Source organism: Gallinula chloropus (genome assembly GCF_964237585.1).
Source record: "Gallinula chloropus genome assembly, chromosome: Z".
Taxonomy (NCBI): domain Eukaryota; kingdom Metazoa; phylum Chordata; class Aves; order Gruiformes; family Rallidae; genus Gallinula; species Gallinula chloropus.
In genome coordinates this window covers 76895809-76916487 of record NC_140089.1, presented here as the reverse complement: position 1 = coordinate 76916487, position 20679 = coordinate 76895809, and the positions used below count along the sequence as shown (strand labels likewise).

Below are 20679 nucleotides of genomic sequence, written 5' to 3'. Positions count from 1 at the left end.
TTAACTGTATCTTTCCAGGTCAGATTAGAGAATATTCTTTATTAAACTCTGGATCTGTTAGACTGCTCCTGTGATACTGAACAAGTGTTTCATCTTCACACAATTTTCTTCTCCAGTGCAGATCAGTGCAGAGTCTGTGTGGCAAGTATCAGGAGTTTTCCAAAACAAGTCTATTTTGCAGCTGCTCTTTCCATGTGTCTCTGTAAGGCAGAGTGAAATACTTCCACAGCAAAGTCGACATCCTTTTTAGTAATGCACATAGGAGGTTTAATTCTAAATGTCTGAGGAGAAAGAAAAAAAAAACACCCTCCTTAAAATTGTATGGGAAGAATACAGTTACAAGCAGCCCATCTAGATCAGGTATCACCTTCTGCCCCAAAAAACCTAATTGAAGCATGGAAAATAATATATAGGAGATCACCAGAGCAGGGACTGAGGATTCTGATAAATGCAGTCTAAAGGGGAGCAATCTGGGGCTTGACTGCATGCAACTTACCCCCTCCACTCTTGTGACAAAGCAGCTGCCTCCAAGAAAGCCCTGACTAGGGGAGGTGATGTTCACAGCTCTGTTGTCGCAGATAAAACAAGCATAAAACCTTGGATGGTTTGTACTGAGAACAGCGACGTAAGTGTATTTTCATTTCTACTAGCTTTGCCACAGGGAAAAGTAGTATGTATTGAGAGTGGTAGCCTCAGCACTATGTCAGCTGGTTTGCTTTTTCAGTGTTTTTTAAAGGTTTGTATTATCAAGGAATCGCCAAATGCTAACTTTTGGGTAGGGTACTATAAACCGAATGCATGTTGATCAGGAAGGGATATATGTACAGTTTAACCTGTCAGGAATTTGGGTTGTTCAACCCAATGTTTGATCTAAATTACAATGTTAGCAAAAGTATTTACCTGCCTTAAGACTCTTTAATGTTTTGTGTCTTCCTGTCCCAGACTTTATGCAGCAAGAGGGGAATAATGGTTTTTCCCACCTGCAGCACCCAGCCACTAAACAGAAACTCACAGATAAACTCAAAGATAAACAACACTCTTGTGGCCAGAACCAGATTCTACTGGGCTCTGAGCTATTAGTCTGTGACTTGTGGGAGAACTGGTGAGGTAACAGATGCAGCATCCTATTTACTTCAGCCACCCATTATCTCCTGCTGTTTCTTCTGTGTCAGAGGCTTCACAACCCTGACCAGCCCTGTCGCACTTCTCTGCTGTTGACTCACACACTGTGAACACCTGGTCACTTGGTGCCCTGGGTACAGCGTGGTGTAGCTTCAGCTGGTGTGGGCTGATCCCCATTCACACGCCATCCTCATTTCTGAGCTGTGCTGCTGAACTCTATTTTAACAACTTTATTTATTACCACACTGGTAGCATGTTACCAGGTCTGAAAGAATGAGCAAGACCAAATCTGTTCTGTCATCTGATAACCTGAACAGCCATAAAGGCTTAGCAGGCCTGAACATTGCTGATTTCTTCTAATGTACAGAGACTATGGTACATTGTTTTTCCAGGGGAAGCTGTCCCTCTAAAGGGAAACTCCATGCTTAAAACTAGTTCAGCACACTTGAAAAGAACTAAATAGGTGTTGCTTTATTTAGAAAATAAGCAAAATTAAACAGAGATAGTTCTTAAGAGTATATGTCTTCTAGTTTATTTTACTAAGCCAAAATTAATTGAGGGGAAGATTCCCATTTAGGGAATGGGATGTAGGTCACCAGAAGGGAAAATAAGCTCTATGTATAACCAGAGGTTTGGTACCTGACTGTAGAGTCCTCCTCTGCCGATCAGAACCCCCATGTCTTTACAGTCCTCCCAGATCTGATTGATTTCTTCAGCTGGAAGAGGCTGGCGACTATCCTAAAGAAAGTGAACATTAAACTTGGATATTCTAAATCAGTTCTTTGAAAAAGATGTATACTTCAGTCTCTCCAATAATCCCCACCCCTTTCTCTGGCTGAAAACATTAACTGCATAAGGTAAGTTTCTTTCCAAGATGAGTTTATGCAATTAAGGTACACAAATTAACTGTTTACTCAAAGCTTGTGAAATATTTGAAATACTGGAATGTTCTGGCTCATTTTTAGCCAAAGCAATGTTTTCTCACTTCACTAGCTGTTTTTCATAGAAAATCTGTCATTTCAACTGCAATAGAATGTGATAAAGCTTTCAATGCACTGTAGATGAACAGGAATAAAGTAATCACTAACCTTATCTGTCACCATTTCTACTCCAATCATAAGTCCCTTCCCACGGACATCTCCGACAATCTCGAACTCATCCCGCAGCTTAGCCAGCTCCAGCAGCATGTACGTTCCCACGTCCTCACTGTTTTTCTGCAGGCCGTCTTCTTCAATAGCCTGGTTAAAATGATGTACTATGACAGTGCTGCAGCAAAAGCTTCCAATACAGTCAGTCAATCCCCATTTAGTTTGATGACGTGTTATATTTATCTCAATTCCTTGCAGACCATGTTCCTTCACTACTACAATCCTTACATTTTTCTTCTCTTACAATCCTCTAATGACAATCATGCAATTGAACATAGTATTTTGAAACTGCAGTGGATTTTTTCACATTTTTGCTTCTTATTCCACAAACATAATCCAGTAATTCATGCTTTCATGTAGTCATAACCGAAAAATACCTGACCAGCAGGATTATTTTCAGTATCTTACAAGAAGTTTTTCTAATTCTTTCTCAGTATCATGCAAGAATGTAATTTGACAATGCATACCTATGTGTACTAGGCAGTCTTCTAGGGAACAACTTCAGTGCTTTAATTAGATTCATCAACAACATGCTTTTTAATTACCATCTTTTTTTTTTTGTTCCTTACTCTGCTCTTCTCAATCAAAGTCGGCCAGCTATCAGAACTGACACACACAAACCATTTTACGAACTTAGTATTTCACATGAAAAAAGCAACAATACAATTACAGAAGTTTAAGAGGGTGTTTCTCCTTTTTATTCCCTCTCTCCTTCCTTCTCCGCCCCACCTCCCTATCCCTACCCTCCCCTTATTCTTCCTGACTCTGGCAACTTCCTTGGATTCTTCAGATCCAGGCTACAAATTACTTCAGAGTCAAAAAAAAAACCCAACCCAAAACATGGGTTCATACTTTCTTACTGGCGAACTGCTTTTTCAAGGTCTATTTATTTATGTGATCTACCATCTTATAAAATAGCCTAAAAAGCTAACATGAACAGAAACAGTGTTTGCTGTAATGGAGTGAAATTGAAGGACAAATGATACATTTGTCTGTACATGATCAAGACAATATAACTAGCAACTGATTTTGTGCTGAGAGAAATATGCTGCAAATTTTTCTGTAGTCTTTCTCATGAGGGATTTTTTTTTCTTCAAAAGGAATTTTGACCTGTAATATTTTTAACAATCTGGTTGTTACGTTTTTTTAGGCACAAGGTAAAAGCTGTGGGGTTAAAACAATTTTGTTAAGCATGTGTGCCAAAGAATACATGTGCTTTAGCTGAGGATTTGTGTAGTCCTGTGAAAGAGTTACTCAAGCCTTTGAGAAAGTGCTTTCCTACATTTTTATTAACAAAGTAAAGAATGCAAGGGAGACCAAAAAAAAGATTATTCTAAAAAACGTAACTAGAGGACTCCTTGTTAGATGGATGAAAATTTGGCAATGAAACTAATCAGGTATTTTTCTTAGACATAGGGCATGTTGGCTACATATGCATGACATGCATGTCTTTATGCATTTCATTAAGTTATTTAAAGAACCATCCACATATAACTTAATAAAAAAAGTAAACATTTTTCATCTTTTTAACAAGAAAGAATGTGGAACACATATACACATAATGTTCTCCCTACATCAAGAACTGCAGCTCCAACTACGCAGGCCAAAGGGCTTCCTCCAAATGTATTAAAGTGAAGGTTTTGAGCCAAGGAACTTGCAATCTCTAAAAGAAAAAGAACAACATTGATTACTCTTACAGTTACCTTATGTTTGGCAACAGTACTTACTGGCTTTAACTCACCTGCCAAGTTAAATTGCTGTGCTTCAACCCTTATTCTACTAGAGACAGCACAAATGGAAGATTTCATTTTTTTCCTGAAAGTAGTCTGTGCAAAACATGACTTCTTCAAAGAACTACAGTGTCAAGCAGATGTTAAAAATGTATGGTGTCAGTTGTCCCCTTGAACTAACATCCACAAAGTTTCTTCACTAGATTCAGCAAGTCATTAGTACAAGTGAAGTAGTTGACTACCATGCTGCCTTATATACCCGCAGTAAATTGATAAGGAAACGATGAATCCAGTGAGGATTTCCGGGATCTCTTACTGTCTCTACTGAGGACGCCACAAGGTCATCCCTGCATCCCCATTTGAATAAAACTTTGCACAGGTACAGCACAGAACTTCATAAAATGAGCAAGGAATGAGAATTCCTTTGTCAAAAGACAGAACGAGATGAAGATTAGTAATAAAGCTCAGCTGGCTGAACACAACCTTTCCAGTAAGTAACTGTTGTTCAGCATATCTTTTCATTACTCTATTTTAAATTGTAGCAGTGCAGAACACTTACCTTTTGTTGTAACAACAGCTGCCATTGGAAAGCCATTACCAATTCCTTTTGCCAAAGTAACAATGTCAGGGACTATCTCATGTGTTTGAAATCCCCAGAAATGGCTGCCTGTCCTTCCAAATCCTGTTTGTACCTTTTAAAAGAAAATCACAGAGAAATCCTCATCACTTTCTTGTTCTTTTCCATCATTACTGATTTGCATTAAATGGCAACTACACCTGGAGTTAACTTCTATGAGAATATGTATTCAGATGGCTTTGCACAAAATAGTATTTATTGTAACTGGGTTTTTCTTTCACATATGAAAGAGAGAACATGTCACCACATCTTAGGCATGGTGGAATGCACAATTAAGTTGCAGATTCCATTTCCATTTTGCAATCCTCATCATCAATACAGGCTGGGAGATGAAGTGACAGCAGCCCTGCAGAGAAGGACATGGGGCTGAAGTGGATGAGAAGCTCTACATGAGCAGACAATGTGCACTCACAGCCCAGAAGGCCAGTCGCATCCTGGGCTGCATCAAAAGGAGCGTGGCCAGCAGGTCGAGAGAGGTGGTTCAGCCTCTCTACCCCGCTCTTGTGAGACCCCACCTGGAGTGCTGAGTCCAGTTCTGGAGTCCCCAGCATAAGAAGGACATGGAACTGTTGGGACAGGTCCAGAGGAGGCCACAAAGATGACCGGAGTGCTGGAGCACCTCTCCCTTGAAGACAGTGTGAGAGTTCAGCCTTAATAAGAGACGGCTCAGGGGAGACCTTACAGTGGCCTTCCAGTAGATGAAGGGGGCCCACAAGGAATCTGGGGAGGGACTTTTAGAAGGGCATGGAGTGATAGGGCAAGGGGGAAATGGTTTTTAATTGGAAGGGAGTAGATTTAGATTGGGTATTAGGAAGGAATTCTTCACTATAAGGGTGGTGAGAGCCTGGCACAGGCTGCCCAGAGAAGCTGTGGCTGCCCCCTCCCTGTCAGGATTCAAGGCCGGGTTGGATAGGGCATTGGAAAGCCCGGTCTAGTGAGAGGTGTCCCTGCCCATGGCAGGGGGGTTGGAACTTTATGATCTTTAAGGTCTCTTCCAACCCAAACCATTCCATGATTTTATGATTTCAAAATGCAAAGGAAATGCAGTTGCTTACCACATTTCAAAAGCAACCCCATGATTGCTGGTTTCTACTACCACACTGCTTGAGGTATGTATCACTGTCACTTTTGAAGACTTGCTAGTATTTTAAAATAGTAAAATTTTTTTAAAAAAGTTAAGCAAATTCTGTTTATAAAATGTATTTGTGAAGTACAGCAAACAACTCCCTTCTGGAGGTTATGTATGCTAACACTCATAAGAGAAAGTGTTATTGTGACACATGCCACATCACAGTAGGCATTTATTAGTTGCATATTTGTGTAAATTTACTGGTCCCAAAAGGTAAGGATTGAAGAGTGCTACTAACATTAGCTGTGCCTAAAATCAGAATACCACATGGCAGAATAAAGGCAGTAAAAACCGACGGGGTCCTATGCTTGGAAAGATGGACTGCATAAAACTTAAGCTATGGAGTATATAACATTCCAATCAGATTATTTCCAGGATTCCAGTTCGTCTTCATTTGGATTCTTTTAAGATGACTTTCAAAGATACACCAAAGTCTAGATCTCTTATGTAAAAATACCCAAAACTCACTTCATCTGCAATACAAACACCCCCTCTTTCCCGTACTAGCTGATAAGCTTCCTTCAAGAAACTTCTTGGATACTGAACAGCTCCATTAACACCCTGCCAAGACAAAAAAGACAATGTCTTCAGGAACAGACAAGGAAAAAGGAGTTCCAGAATATCCTACAATAAGAAAAAAAATACCAGCAGCCCTCAGGTATTAATAAGACTGTTGTCCTAAGTTTCTGTCTTCAGCACTGAAACTGCTTCAGAAAGTTCCTGCTCAGGTCACTTGTTCCCATTCCACAGAGCAGCTGGCTGTTTTGTTAGTTGTGGTGGTATAAAAGCCTGTGAGGCTATATTGTAAACAGGATCACTGTAAGACAGAGTTAATTCCAAAACAAGTACCTCAGTGTACACTGAGAAAGCCACAAACTGTATTTAATGTCAAAATTAACCAGAGAATTTGTTCCTTCTTTGGTAGATTTGTTTAAAACACTTTCCTCAATTTCTGTTCACCTTGCCAGTTTTAATTTTGATCATAAATTCCACACTACATGTGGGCTGCAACAGCTTCTTAGGCTTAGGTATGTAAAGGCTTAGAAGAGAGCAAAACCAGAGAACAGCTCCAGTTTCATTTGTGGTCACAATTTTCACTTTTTTCCCCCCTCATATTGCCTGTTGCCAGGATATATTCTCCCTATTTAAGAATCAGTGATACAGCAGTTGTGAAAATAGGGTGAAGCACCAAGAGAACAAATCCTGTGACCACCACTTGGTGGAGAGCTGCTAAAACAGGTGGACAACATGGCTGGGAAGATGTGGAAGGGGGATTGGATTAGACAGCGGTGATAATAGTAAAGAGAAAAGCAATATGAAATTTGGAAGAAGGTATTAGAAACTGGACAATAGCATGCATTATATTTGCCATTTAAATGCAGAAAGAATGTGTATGTTTCATTACAATTCTCTGTTTAACTTCATGAGCAAAATTCTAGCTCCATTGAAATCAGTGACAAAAGCTGAAATTTTAGGACAGTGCACCTATTTTTCAAATATTTGAGGTGTTTAAGGCATTAAAAAGAATAAAAATCAGCAAAGTCTTTGCTCAGGATGTAGCTAAAGAGTATCAGATTTCAGTGTTTCACACTATTTGTGCTATCACAACAGAGAAATGGCCAACCACCTACTTGAATTGGTTCAGCAATAAATCCAGCTATTGATTTTGGGACCGAGGTATTCAGAGTGTCCTTGAACTGTTCAATGTACTGGTCCTTTGCAGAACATACACCTGTTCACAGGGGAAACAGTTAAAAGGAATTTACTTAGTAAGACATAAAACTAACTTTCCAACATGGCATTACACATCTAAGCAGCCAGTATTATCTGACTGCATGGTAAATATCACATGTCAAATACACAATAAAAGGCTAAAGATTAAAGGAGAAAGTCCCTTGTTTTCTCTTAAGTCATTTGTGCTCTAAGGAATGCCAAAAAATTCCAAAACAGCAAGACAAAGAAAACATTGTTATGTTTGCACGCAAATTAAAATACTAGAAGGAGTGTCCTGCTGAAACAGCAGGAATAAATTACTGTAACTGTTGTTAGCAGGAGAGGAGATTCCATACTGTGTCGTGTATGGAATGTTTTGCCTCATACAAGAATTTTTGTCTTTGAGGTTGTCCTTACTGTTCATATTATTCAAAAAAAAAAAAACCCCAACCTGGAGAGCAGTCGAAATTTCAGGAACTGCAGAAAACACCAATCAACATTCCTGTTCTTCTAGATGTGCTAAACTGGGTTCCACGGATTCCAGACTTGATCATGACAAATGCTGGAAACAAGGGCTGGATTTTTAGTAAAAAATCTAGGAATACAAGATGTCACCTGCCCAAATTTTTTCTCAGTGGGAAGCAGGCCCCTGACATTCTCTGCAGTACTTTCTTTGGTTACCCATGCCAATCCTAACAGAGGTCTACCTTTCTTACGTCCTGGTTTTCAGCGAGGAGAGTTAATTTTTATAAGAAGCTGAGAGGGGACACAGCCAGGACAGCTGTCCCAAATTAAGCAAAGGGACATTCCATACCATATGAATCATGTTCAGCATATGGGCATGGGGGGTGGGGGGGTGTGGGGAGCGGGAGGAGGGGTGGGGTTACAGAAACTGGCCTGTGAGGAGGGGTCAATGCTCCAGGACCAGACACCAGAGAAGCGCTGGGATTCAGGACAGTGAGCAAACTGCATTGTGCACCACCTGCTTTGTATACCCTCCTATCAGAACCACTGCTTGTATTACCCTCTCCCATTGCTGTGCCAGTGAACTCTCCTTATCTCAGCCCATGAGTTTTGCCATTTTCTTCTGATTCTCCTCCCACTGAGGGCGAAGTGTGAGGGAGTGTCCCTGTGGTGCTCAGCTGCTGGCTGGGGCTGAGCCACCACAGTCCTTTTTGGTGCCCAATGTGGGTCACGGAGGGTTGTGACAACAGATCTGACCAGAGTGTGTTAAAGGACATTGGTTATATGCATTTATTTATATATTATATAGTTGCTGATCCCAGTGGTCCCAGTGGTATTGTGTTTGTACACATGGATGTGCTGTGTGAACCCTGCAGCACTGTGTATCTCCTCTGGGAGAGGGGTCTGGATTCTCATTTGGCTGTACCGTGTAATACTGACCTACAGTATAATGTCATCAATGGTCATGAGGTTAAGCTGGTATCTGGATGCAGCACTGCAGTCATAGAATCATAGAATGTGTAAGATTGGAAGGGACTTTTAGAGGTCATCTAGTCCAACCCCTCTGCAGTAATCAGGGACAATCATGTCTGTGCCTCAGACAACATCTCTTTGAACTGATTAAAAATGGCACCCAACCTATGGGGAAGACAAAGGGGATGTCCTTCTTCTGCTATTTCACCTCCTCTTTTTTCCTTCAGGCTGGTTACAGTAGCATTTGAGAACTTAAAACATCTTTAAGATGTTCACACTAGCATGCTTTTACTTCTATGTCTCCTGATTGTGTTCCAAGTCTTGTTTAGGGTTACAAAAACTTCAAGAATAGCACCCAGAGATCTGTCCCAAGGCTGGACAGCCATGGGTGGCATGACATGTAGGAGAATATAGGCAGCTATCTAGAGACCTCCAGTGGTTTGGAACTTCACTCCCCAACAAATACAGGACCCTGATAAAGGGATAGAATATTTGAAAGGAAAATGCTGTGGCTATTCCCAAGAGGCACAACTTGCCACTCTGTGCTGGGCCCTGGCCAGTACACTGCTCAGTATTAGGCAGCACTCTCAGTGGCAGGAGAGGGAACATAGAACAATAGGCCAACAGGCACTGTGACTACTCCAGCCCCCGAGACAGGCACTGCAGCTGAACCAGAGAATCAACACGTGCCTGTACACAAGGAAGTCAGTCCACTGAGTGAAGGATGATGACGAACACAGATCATCATGAGAACAGGGGGAAGAGGCAGAAACAGAGGTAATCCCCTGATCCCTGACCCTGAATGTGCTGTGAGATACATGAAAATACTTCAGCTGTCATCCAGGTAAGCACACATCTGGCTGCTCTGACACTGGGATAACTGCTCCAGTAGCCTGGAATTAGAGAGTAGGGAGGCCAAGCGGCTGGGATCCCTGTCGACGTAAGGGGGCACCAACAAGGTGATTGGGAAAAAGACATAAGCCCTCAGCCCCTGGAGGTAACTTCTGTCACACATGAGGGAAAGGGAAATCTTCAGTGAAGACGCTGTATGTGGCCAAGGGAAGTGGACCACCATGGAAAGAGCTGCTCAATACCAGAGGGAACTAACCGCGAGGGAGATGGTTTATTATGATCTGGGCAACATGCAGGTACCCACAGGTCTTGATGAAGTCCAGTGCACCCAACCCATGTGGTGTATGCCAACTCACTGGCAGTAATGGACAGGGAAGACAAAGAGATACCAACAATGGATGAAGTGTCTGGTCAACTCCAGCAATACGAAGAAAGTGTCTCTTCCTCCCTCATGTCAGCTGTGGAGAAGCTGTACCAGGAGGTCCAGCAATGTGAAGAGAGCATGTCCTGTTCCCCACCTGTATCTCATCTATTAGGAGTAAGTGTTCCTCTGCTCAAGAGAGAGGGTGTAGAGGGCACACACCACAAGGCATTCTGTGGTTTTACTTGCATGGACACAGAAAGGACATGAGGAAGTGGGATAGAAAATCTACTTTGACCATATAGGCAGGGGTACATTAAGCTACAAGAGGGTACTGATGGGCTTTTGGCACAGCTGCCTTAAAGATGGAGAAAACTGAACAACTGTCTTTGCTCAGTCTCTCAGAGGACCCTTCTATTGTGGGGTTGCTGAGGGTCAGAGAACAGATGCCGATTGCTACACAGGATGCACCAGCAACTATATCACACCAAGACTCCCTGATCACCATCCAGAAGCTGAATCATCAGCTGGAAAGTCAGGGAGTGGTCAGCAGAACCTGCTCACCCTTTAACAGTCCCATATGGCCAGTGCCAAAGTCTAATGGAGGGTGCAGACAGAGAAGAGACTGTGGTGGTCTGAACAAAGTCATGCTGCCACTGAGTGCTGTTGTGTCAGAGGTGCTGGAACTTCAGCATGAACTGGAGTCAAAGGCAGCCAAGCTTCATGCCACAACGGATGCCACAAACGTTCTTCTCCATCCCTTTGCCAGCAGAGTGCAGGCCACAGTTGGCTTTCACTTGGAGGGGAGCCCCATACACCTGGAATGGACTCCCCAGGAGTGGAAACAGCCCCATCATTTGCCATGGACTGATCCAGACTGCACTGGAACAGGGCAAAGCTCTGGAGCACCAGCAGTAGACTGATGACATTATTGTATGGAGCAACTCAGCAACAGGTTTCTGAGAAGGGGAAGAAAATGATCCAAATCCTTCTGAAAGCTGCTTTTGCCATAAACTGAAGTAAAGTCAAGGGACCTGCCCAGGAGATCCAGATTTTAGGAATAAAATGGCAAGATGGATGTCATTAGATGCCAGTGGATGCAATCAGCAAAACAGCAGCCACGTCTGCACTGACTAGCAGAAAGGGAAACAGGAGCTTTCTGAGGTGGTGTGGGGTTTTGGATGATGCATATTCCAAACTACAGTCTGACTGCAAGCCCTCTCTATCAGGTGACCTGGAAGAAGAACAACTTCAAATGGGCCCATAGCAACAAGAAGCCTTTGAACAAATCAAGCAGGCAGCAGCCCACACAGGAGCCCTTGGGCCAGTCTGGGCAGGACTGGAGGTGACAAACGTGTTACACCACAGCCAGGGAGAATGGCCCTACCTGGGGTCTCTGGCAGAAACCACCAGGTCGACCCCTGGGGTTTTGGAGTCGGGGTACCAAGGATCAAAGTGCTGCTACACTCCAAGTGAAAGAGAGATATTTATTGGCAGCACATGAAGAGGTTTGGGTCGCTTCAGAAGTGACTGGTACTGAAGCCCAGCTCCTCCTGGCACCCTGACTGCCAGTGCTGGAGTGGGTGTTCTAAGGGAGGTCTCCTCCACACACAGAGTAAGGGGGTCACACTGATGACATGGTGGGCTGGAAATGGAAATCCCAATCACACAGGAATTCTGGAAGTGGACTTCCCAGAAGGTGAAGATTCCAGAATGTGACCAGAGGAGGAGGAGGTGTCACATGCTGAAGAGGCTCTGTCATACCATCAGCTGCCAGAAGCTGAGAAGCCACATGCCCTGTTCACTGATGGGTTGTTGTCACACTGTGGGAAAGCATTGGAGGCAAAAGGCTGCTGTGTGGAGCCCTAGACAAGTGCAAAACTTGGAGATGGAGCCCGTTGCAGAGGTGAAAGCCATCCAGCTGGCTCTAGATGATGCTGAATGAAAAAAGGGGCCGATGTCTGACCCCTGTACTGAGCCACAGATGGTGGCCAGTGCCCTGTGGGGTGGTTGCAGCAATGGCAGCCGAGCAGCTGGCAGCGCAGAGGCAAATGACCTGGGCTGCTCCAGTGGCAAGATACTGCTGCCCAGCTGGAGAACCTGGTTGTAAAATGTAAATTCCCATGTACCGAAGATCTGGGTGACTGAGGAATGTCAGAATAACCAGCATGTGGATCAGGCTGCTCAGACTGAAGGGCCTCAGATAGATCTGGGCTGCAGCATAAGGGTGAATTATTCATAGCTTGTTGGGTCCATGACACCTCATGTCATCAAGGAAGAGATGCAAGAAATAGATGGGCTCATTACTGAGGGGTGGACTTGACCACAGATGCTATCTCACAGGTCATCCATGAATGTGAAATTCATGTGCTATAATCAAGCAAGGCTCTCTGGTACAAAGGACAATGGTTGTAGTAGAAATGCAGAAAGGCCTGGCAGATGGATTACATCACACCCCACAAACCCACCAAGGTAAGTACTGTGTGCTCATCATGGTGGAAGCAACTACCAGATGGGTGGAAATGTATTCTGTGCCCCATGCCACTGCCCAGGCACCATCCTGTGTCTCGAGAATAGGTCCCATGGTGACACTGCACCCCCAAAAGAACTGAGTCAGATGACAGGGCTCATTTCTGACACCTGGGCCAAAGAGCATGGCACTGAGAGGGTGTTTCACATCCCCTGTCATGCACCAGCCTCTGGGAAAACCAATGACACAACGGTCTGCTAAAGACTCCACCGAGAGCAACGGGTGGTGGGACCTTCAAACACTGGGGTACACATTCAGCAAAGGCCACCTGGTTAGTTAGCTCCAGGGGGTCTGCCAATTGACCTGGCCCTGCCCAGTCAAAACTTCCATGTACTGTGGAAGGGGACAAAGTTCTTGTAGTGCACATGAAGAACATGTTGGGGAAGACAGTCTGGGTTATCCCTGCCTCAGGCAATGGCAAACCCATCCATGGGACTGCTTCTGCTCAAGGACCTGGGTGCACTTGCTGGGTGATGCAGAAGGATGGGGGAATCTGATGCAGAAATTTGGGTCTGGGTGAGAGCAGCCAGTAATTAAATTGTATGATGTTAACTGCTAAATAGCCCTGCCACTGTATGTCATCACTACTACAATTGCTTGTGCCATATTGATGGTATTACAGTAAGAATAATACCAGTTAATGAAGGATGAACTGTGATGGAACCAAACAGAGTGCAGCAGTGGTGGAACTAGAACTGACTTCAGCAACTGGTGCCCAGCAACTTCCTCAAAATGGACATTTTCACCCTGCAGACCATGGGCACATACCATGCTGGATACACCAGCCCTGAGCTCTGGATGCAGAAACCAACGTCACAAGCTGCATGAACTCAACAGACATTCCTGAGGGGTGGCCCACAGACTAAGGGAGTGATACCTCCACGTGAGTGTGTGTGTGTGTATATATCTCTCTAATATATATCTCTATATATATCTCAAAGACAGGAAGAGTGGTGGTGATTAACTGGATAGCGTAGGATCTGAGCATGACACAGACAGTATAGAACAAGGGTTGGATAATATCCTGGTTTTCAGCTGGGACTGAGTTAATTTTCACAAGAAACTGGAAGGGGACACAGCCAGATAGCTGTCCCAAACTAGCCAAAGAGGTATTTGATACCATATGATGCCATGCCCAGTACATAAAAGGGAGGAGGAAGAAGCTGCTCAGGGAGAAAGAATCGCTGCTCAAAGACAGGCTGGACATCAGGTTCCCAGCAGTGAGCAAATTGTATTTCTCCCTTTGCTGTTCAGTAAACTGTCTTTATCCCAACCCACAAGTTTTACCTTTTTATTCTGATCCTCCGTCACACTCCACTTGGGGAGAGGAGTGAGCAAGTGGCCATACAGTATTTAGTTGCCAGCTGGGGCTACATCTTGAGGAGGTAAATACAACCTATTTCCACAGTCCTCTAATATTCTTTACTCTAAAAACCAAATACTTTTTGCCATGGACCAACCTTCAGAACAGCTGCATTTTCGAACGGTTTGCACTGGAGAATCTCTACAATGGCTGCCTCCCCAAGGACCACGAAAAACATCTGGTAACATTGTCTGTCAAACATAAAAGAAATAGCTACAGATTTCATGACACATTTCTGAGAGATGTTTTGATCAGACTTAATGGTGATTAATGAAAAAAACTTTAGAAAGTCTGTTAGAGTCGAAGTGCATGCCCAGTTCAAGCAATTTGTCTGAAGAATACTTGTGGAATAACATCAAGCTTCCCCCTCAAGAAATGGCAGAACAGAGACTTATTTGAATCAAGAAGTTAAGACTATTCCAGCAAGTCTCTCAATTCATGACCTCCTTTGTTTTTTTTTCTTTAAGTTAATCAGCAGTTTTGGTTATCTAAGATTAATAGCAACATTTTTAGTGTTGCTGGTAATACTTCAATAATCCAAAGTATGATAGAAAACCTGAAAAATACAGGGAAGCAGGCAGATATACTAGAGTAATTACAGACTTGAAACTGGGAACTCCATCTTTCTAATCCTGATTTTCTCATGAAATACCACCATGGCTTCAGGCAACTCCTTTATTAAGCAAGGTTGGAGGCTGCTGTAAAGAAGACCTTCTATAGCCAGTGCTGTTGCAATCACCAGTACTGATCAGAGTAGCCAATGCCAGCTTCTAGCAGCCAGAAAGTCATTCCCATCTGCTCAAGGGCAGGAAGATAACGTATTGCCATTTAGGCCCAATGATCTCTGTAACAGATATGTCTCCTGTCTTGCTGAAATGAAGGTTTTTGTTATTCCAAAGGAGGACCTACTTCAGAGCAGCTGAAAGCAGCTTTGCACAGATTTGCCAAAACAATCTTGGGAAAAGGGGTTCTGAGCATTATTATTTTGCACCTTACATAGATGATGATGCAAGCACCAAGCATGACTAAAGGTCTGTAAATCATGACCACTCAGGTCATGGCTGTCCCAACTCCAAATTAGCGTAACGAATTACAGGGAGAAGGAATGGGTACTCTGGCTGTTGTGCTTACAGAGCCGGAACAGCTACACTGCACTTTAGTTAGTGACCATAAAGCACTCTGAGGACAGGACATGCACTAATTGTTGAAATATTAAAATAAACTGTTAGTTACACAGATTACTAAATAAAAATATAAAAATCTCACTGTTGAACAGCCAAAGCCATTGGCAACACCATGCTTATAAGGACCAATAGATGTCAGTCCCAGTGTGTAAGGGCTGCCTCCATGGTATGCTCCTCTGTGCAAACAAACAAAGCACATGAACATCACTCATTTCCAAGAACAGAAGCAATATTAGTTCTGAGAAGTCATGCTTCTAAGCTACATATTATTGGGGAAAATGTGCATTGTTACAGCCAAAAGAAGATTCCTACTGCTGTATTTTTCTTTGGTTTTGGAAGATCCATGACTGCCCATCTGCATTGTTTTCCTGAAATTTCAAATGTTAAAATTGCAAGGTAATGTTTGCAAGGAGAGGAGAACAATGACTGGAACAAACAGCCATTCAGACAGTGCCTCACATAGGTCTGCTGCGCACCTGAGCCCTACAAGAGTAAATACCGCTGTTCTTTGAATCCTGGGAACTGCTGTCTCTCTCCAAAAGAGATGCTGCCAATCATTAAACTAGATGGTGGTCTGCTGCCAGTTTTATACACAAATCAAAAAAATCATTAATGAGAGCATACAAGGTAGGTGGGTTCCCAACATCCTGGTGAATAAAAGATGAGAAAAATAGAACTCTTCATAGTAAGGCCTTTTATTCTAAAATTTGAGGCTGCCTGGGATGCACAGTAAAGAGAACTGCTTACACTGGTGCTTGGACAGCACTCAACCCTGCACCAGCTCTGTCATTAAGCCAGAATAGCTGTTTGTGTATCTGTGCAGTGAACTATGGTTCAGGGATTTTGCCAAAAAATAAGGCAGCAAAGCAAATAAAACAACAAAAAAAAAGTGCTTCTGCAGGTTAGCTTTCAGCCACACCAGTTCCCTGCTGCAGTTCACTGCACCGCTATTCCAGAGGTACCTTTGTACCCCAGCAAAGGGGTGCACTGCAGGGGGACAATGAAGGAAGAAGGTAGCCATTGCTGAAGTCTGGTCTGGCACTGAGTGAAGGTCTAACAAAGCACACCCTAAACAAAGAGACTAGACCCTTTCCCAAGTAACAAAAGCAGTAATTGCATGTAGTGTTTGTCAAATAAAGTAATTTTATAATGGTCCCTTCAGGAGATCTGGGGTTAAAGAGTTATTATTTCTTGGTTTAGGCATATAGACACTGATTATACACAGAGGTGAGATTTGTAAAGAAATGTCACCGTTACCTGAAACAGATGATGTCGAAGTTACGTGTATATAGCCTTGCCATGAACATAGCCAAATCGTTGGCTTCTGATCCACTGTTGGTAAGATAAACTACCTGTAGAAGAATGTTCAGGATCAGTACAGTGCCCAACCACCACACAACCACCACTTTATTACTCAGCATCAAACCACATCACTCAATAACATCATGAGCTATAACCAAGCACTGCCACAAGGTGAGTTCACTGCAATAAACTTAGTGTTGCCCACAGGCTACAGAGAACTAAACTAAGATCATCCTGATCTACTTAGGAATAGTACAGAAAAAACCCTAAGATCAGAAATCTTCAAGTTTTCCTAAGATGGAGTAGTTTTTCAAAGAAAAATGAGCATCTGTATCAAACCGAGCATGATGGGCGGAATAGATATAACCTGCACACAGGTAAAAAGGGCTGCACAGTGTCCCTGCACGTTAGTTACTAGGAGTGACACACACAACAGTGTAACAGAAAAGGTAAGCAGAGGTTGCCTACTAAGAGCAATGAGGATTAAGGAGATATCCTGAATACAAGTTCTGAGATTGGTACACAGCTCAAATTCTAGTGTTACCGCTTTTAATTTTCAGAACTGATTGAGATTCTCCACTGCTTAAAGTATGCAGACAGTTTACATTTAATTATTTTTCACTCTCCTTCCATGTTTACAATTGTGATAGCTTCACAGCTTTCTGCTAGCCCAAGTTCATTTTGTCATGTTTGTTTTACCTGGAAACAAAACCAGTATTTTTCTCACTGTTTCTGGGCATATGAAACACAGTATTTATGTGGTTTAATTATTTAAATGTCAGTAAAGCTCACTATGCAAGGTGCTATCAAATACCTTTCACTGTCAATTTTCATGAGATCAAGCAAATTAAAACTAGCTAAATATAAGAATAATTAAGATCATCTTTATTACTTCAATAATTTTTAAGCTCGCATTGTCCCTTCACAGTGATAACTGGAGGGAGAGAACAAACAAAACAGGAGCTTGGGATACTATGCTTGTTTACATCCAGGTGTAAAGAAAAGGCCTCGAGGGTCATCAGGCTCTCTTTATTTGACAGCCTGTAGTCCCCACACAGGTTTTGTATCCACAGATATTGCAGTTCTCATTTATTTAATAAGTATTTTTAATATGAAATATTTCTTATCAACAGGCATGCCTTTCATCACAGTGCTCCTGTCAGAAGCAAAGTACCTTAAGTGGATCTGGAAAAAGAGAAGTTAGCTTTTCAGCATACTCCTGGATCGATGGGTGCATGTAGATGTTAGTGGTATGCCACAGGCGAGCAAGCTGTCTCTGGGTAGCCATAGTTACCTTCCTGCATGAAGCACAAGAAGAGACAAAGGGATTCAGTTCTACACACATGTGCACTCCTACATGCACACACCCATCCACTATTAATTGTGAAAATGCACCATTTCCCAGAGAGATGAACAAGTAGAATTAATTCCTCAAAATCTAGTAGAAATTGACCTCAATATAAGTGATACATAAAAATTTAGTGAATTATACTCTGGTTATAGGCTCACAGTGCCGTGGGTTAATGAAGACCAAAAGCAATGTGGGTATTTCTTTCAGCACAAATCAAACAGTAATCAACTTACGGGTGACAGTGACCAACACTGACAGTGACAATTCCAGCAAAGAGATCGAGGTATCTTCGTCCCTCATAATCAAACAACCACTGCATATGTCCTTGATGCAGCAACAATGGCTTTTTGTAATACATTCGCAGTGAAGGAGAAACATTTTGTTCACGAATCTTCTGCATACGTTCATATGGATAGGACTGAGTGGAATAAAAAAAAAGTTATCATTTGTTTATGCTTTCTGAACTTCCAGACCAAAGGAGCTGTAGTGCATCACACAGATCACACAGCTGTCTACAGCAGCTGTTCACAGAACTGAGATTTTAACAAACTTTGGCACACAGAGGGTTCTACAGACCTCTGAAACTCAGCTTTTGAAAAATGCTTAACTCTTCCATAGAGTTTTTCAAATCAGCAATTTAATCGTAAGTTACAGAACTATCAATCAGGCACATCTATAGGTTACATCCAGGTTGCCGATAGAACGGTTTCTTTTTCCCAAACAAGCAAATATTATAATAATATTTAATGCATTCACTATTTATAGCAGATGAGACTACCCCTCAAATCTAGTAATTGGGGGGTTGGACTCGATGATCTCTGGAGGTCCCTTCCAACCCCTACAACTCTGTGCATCTGTGAATAATGGAGTCTTACATAAATTCACTGTAGCATGTATGACTTACTTCGTATTTTTCAGGTACAAAATCGCAAGGAGGCATTTTTGCTTGCATGGGGACAGAGCTTTTCCATTTCTGCTGCCTAAAGGCAACTACAAAATAGTAAGAATTATCAAAAACTTATCAAAGTGCACATCTGAAAGGAGTTTCTCAATAAGCTTGTTCAGAGAACACAAGCTACAATCAAAGCAAGATTTTTTTATTGCCTGAGATTTTTGGGGGGTTGGGGGAGGGAATAATTAAATACCACCTTTGTAAAGGCAAAATATACGTAGAATTTCAAAAAAATCAAGTTTAAAAAGTGCTTCACTGCATGGACAGAAAAAGGCTTTAAAAACACAATACAAATTCTTATCTGAGAGCAGCAGGAGCAAGAATCATCTACATGGGAGTGAGCTGGGAGCCCAGGGTGACTGCAGCACAGGCAGTGCTCTCAGGGGCCAGGGTGCAATCCCAGCAGACCCAAACAAGGTGGGCAAAGCCCACTAGGACTGCCCCACGTAAGTGGAGGAGGTGAATCGGGTCCAGGTCCAGCTGCCCAGTCAGGAGCAGCAGCAAATGGGGCCAGACACAGGGCTGGAGACAAGGCTACAACAAAGGTCCAAGGTCCACCCAGGAGGTGTCAGAAGCTAGACCGGTGGCAAGGCTGTGCCCATGGCACAGCTGAGACAGGGACTGAAGGCTCAGGACTGAGCTGGAAACAAGGCTCCCGGGCAGTGGACACAGGTGGAGGGCCTGGCTGAGGCTGCTCAGGGCAGGCAAGGTGTGCTCAGGGACTTGACAACTCTGCCATCTTGGCCTCTCTTTCCCAAATCCTAAAAAACATTGCCCTGCCCTACTTTTCATTTAGCTGAAAACGTAATTAAGCAGGTATCAGAAAAAGCTGCCATTTAAATACATTCTCCTTCTGCATCCCTATCTGCTGAGAACAACACATGTATTTTTAAATGCCCAAGGTTTTAAACGAGCTCTAAATCACGTAAAAGCATAAATGAAGAAAAAAAAAGTTTCCTGAAGTGAGTTACCTACATTGTGACTTCCCTGGCAACCACTAATGAGCTACCAGCACCGATGAATTAGCCGCCTGCAAGAGTCCAGTCCCACAAACACTAATTAAATCCCCGAAGTTAGCGAAGCCCTGCCGCCGGACCTCTCTCAAGGGGATCTACAGCCACACCGAAGGCGCTTCTTTCCCCTCCCGCCTACAAAGGGGGTGCTGCAATCACCCCCGTGAGAGCGGCCGTGCAGGGAGGGGGGGGCTGACACCCACCCCCGGCCTTCCCGGTCCCAGGCGGCAGCTCCGCCAGACCCGGTGGTGCCACCTCAGCCCCTCACCGCCCGGGCAACCGCGACTGCCCCGTCCCGCCGGAACTCGGATGGCAGCTCCGCCACAGCCGAGCCGCCTCCCTCGATCGCGCCGCTCCCTTACCGCCGCCGAGCCGGCGGCCGCAACCCCGCAGCAGCGTCCCGAGCCCCCGCGCCATGCCGCCCGCTACTTCGGCAGCGCCAGTCGGCTGAGGCGCAGCCCCGCCCCTCGCCCGCCCCGCCCTCGCGGGGCCCGGCGGCACGTGCCCGCGGGAGCGGCTGTGGCTGCGGCCTGGGGGGCGGTCGGCGCGGGAGTTGGGCGGCGTTCCGCGGCTGGCCGCTGGACGGAGGCGCAGTAGCGGGGCCGGGATTGTGTCCGGGCAGCTATGGGGCCCAGCCGTATCCTGGGGTGCGTCAAGCACGGCAAGGCCGGCCGAGCCAGGCAGGGGCCTGTCCTGCTCTGCACTGCGCTGGGGCGGCCTCGCCTCGAGTACTGTGTGTGCAGTTCTGGGTGCCACGGTACAAGAGGGACATGGAACTGCTGGGGAGTGTCCAGAGGAGGGTAATGAGGATGGGGAAGGGTCTGGAGGGGAAGTCTTAGAGGAAAGGTGTTGGTT

At 44.0% G+C, this 20679-nt stretch overlaps 1 protein-coding gene across 1 annotated transcript; it reads right to left on the bottom strand.

Moving 5' to 3' along the window:
- Positions 1 to 11: 11 nt before the first annotated feature.
- On the bottom strand, positions 12 to 20253 carry AGXT2 (alanine--glyoxylate aminotransferase 2). Its single transcript, XM_084278246.1, has 14 exons — positions 20187 to 20253; positions 18764 to 18849; positions 18093 to 18277; positions 17683 to 17806; positions 16464 to 16558; positions 15289 to 15382; positions 14120 to 14213; positions 7398 to 7498; positions 6235 to 6327; positions 4560 to 4692; positions 3845 to 3933; positions 2211 to 2360; positions 1762 to 1860; positions 12 to 281 (listed from the first exon to the last, which is right to left on the bottom strand). Exons 1-14 carry the CDS (start codon positions 20239 to 20241, stop codon positions 171 to 173), a joined length of 1509 nt encoding a protein of 502 aa, XP_084134372.1. The 5' UTR covers positions 20242 to 20253; the 3' UTR covers positions 12 to 170.
- Between the last annotated feature and the right edge of the window lie 426 nt (positions 20254 to 20679).

Coding starts and splice junctions, on each gene's coding strand:
- AGXT2 (XM_084278246.1), bottom strand. CDS start 20,241: ATGGCGCGGGGGCTCGGGACGCTGCTGCGGGGTTGCGGCCGCCGGCTC. Junction 18,850..20,186: donor CGGCCGCCGGCTCGGCGGCG/GTAAGGGAGCGG, acceptor ACTATTTTGTAG/TTGCCTTTAGGCAGCAGAAA. Junction 282..1,761: donor GAGGAGGACTCTACAGTCAG/GTACCAAACCTC, acceptor CTTTCTCCTCAG/ACATTTAGAATTAAACCTCC.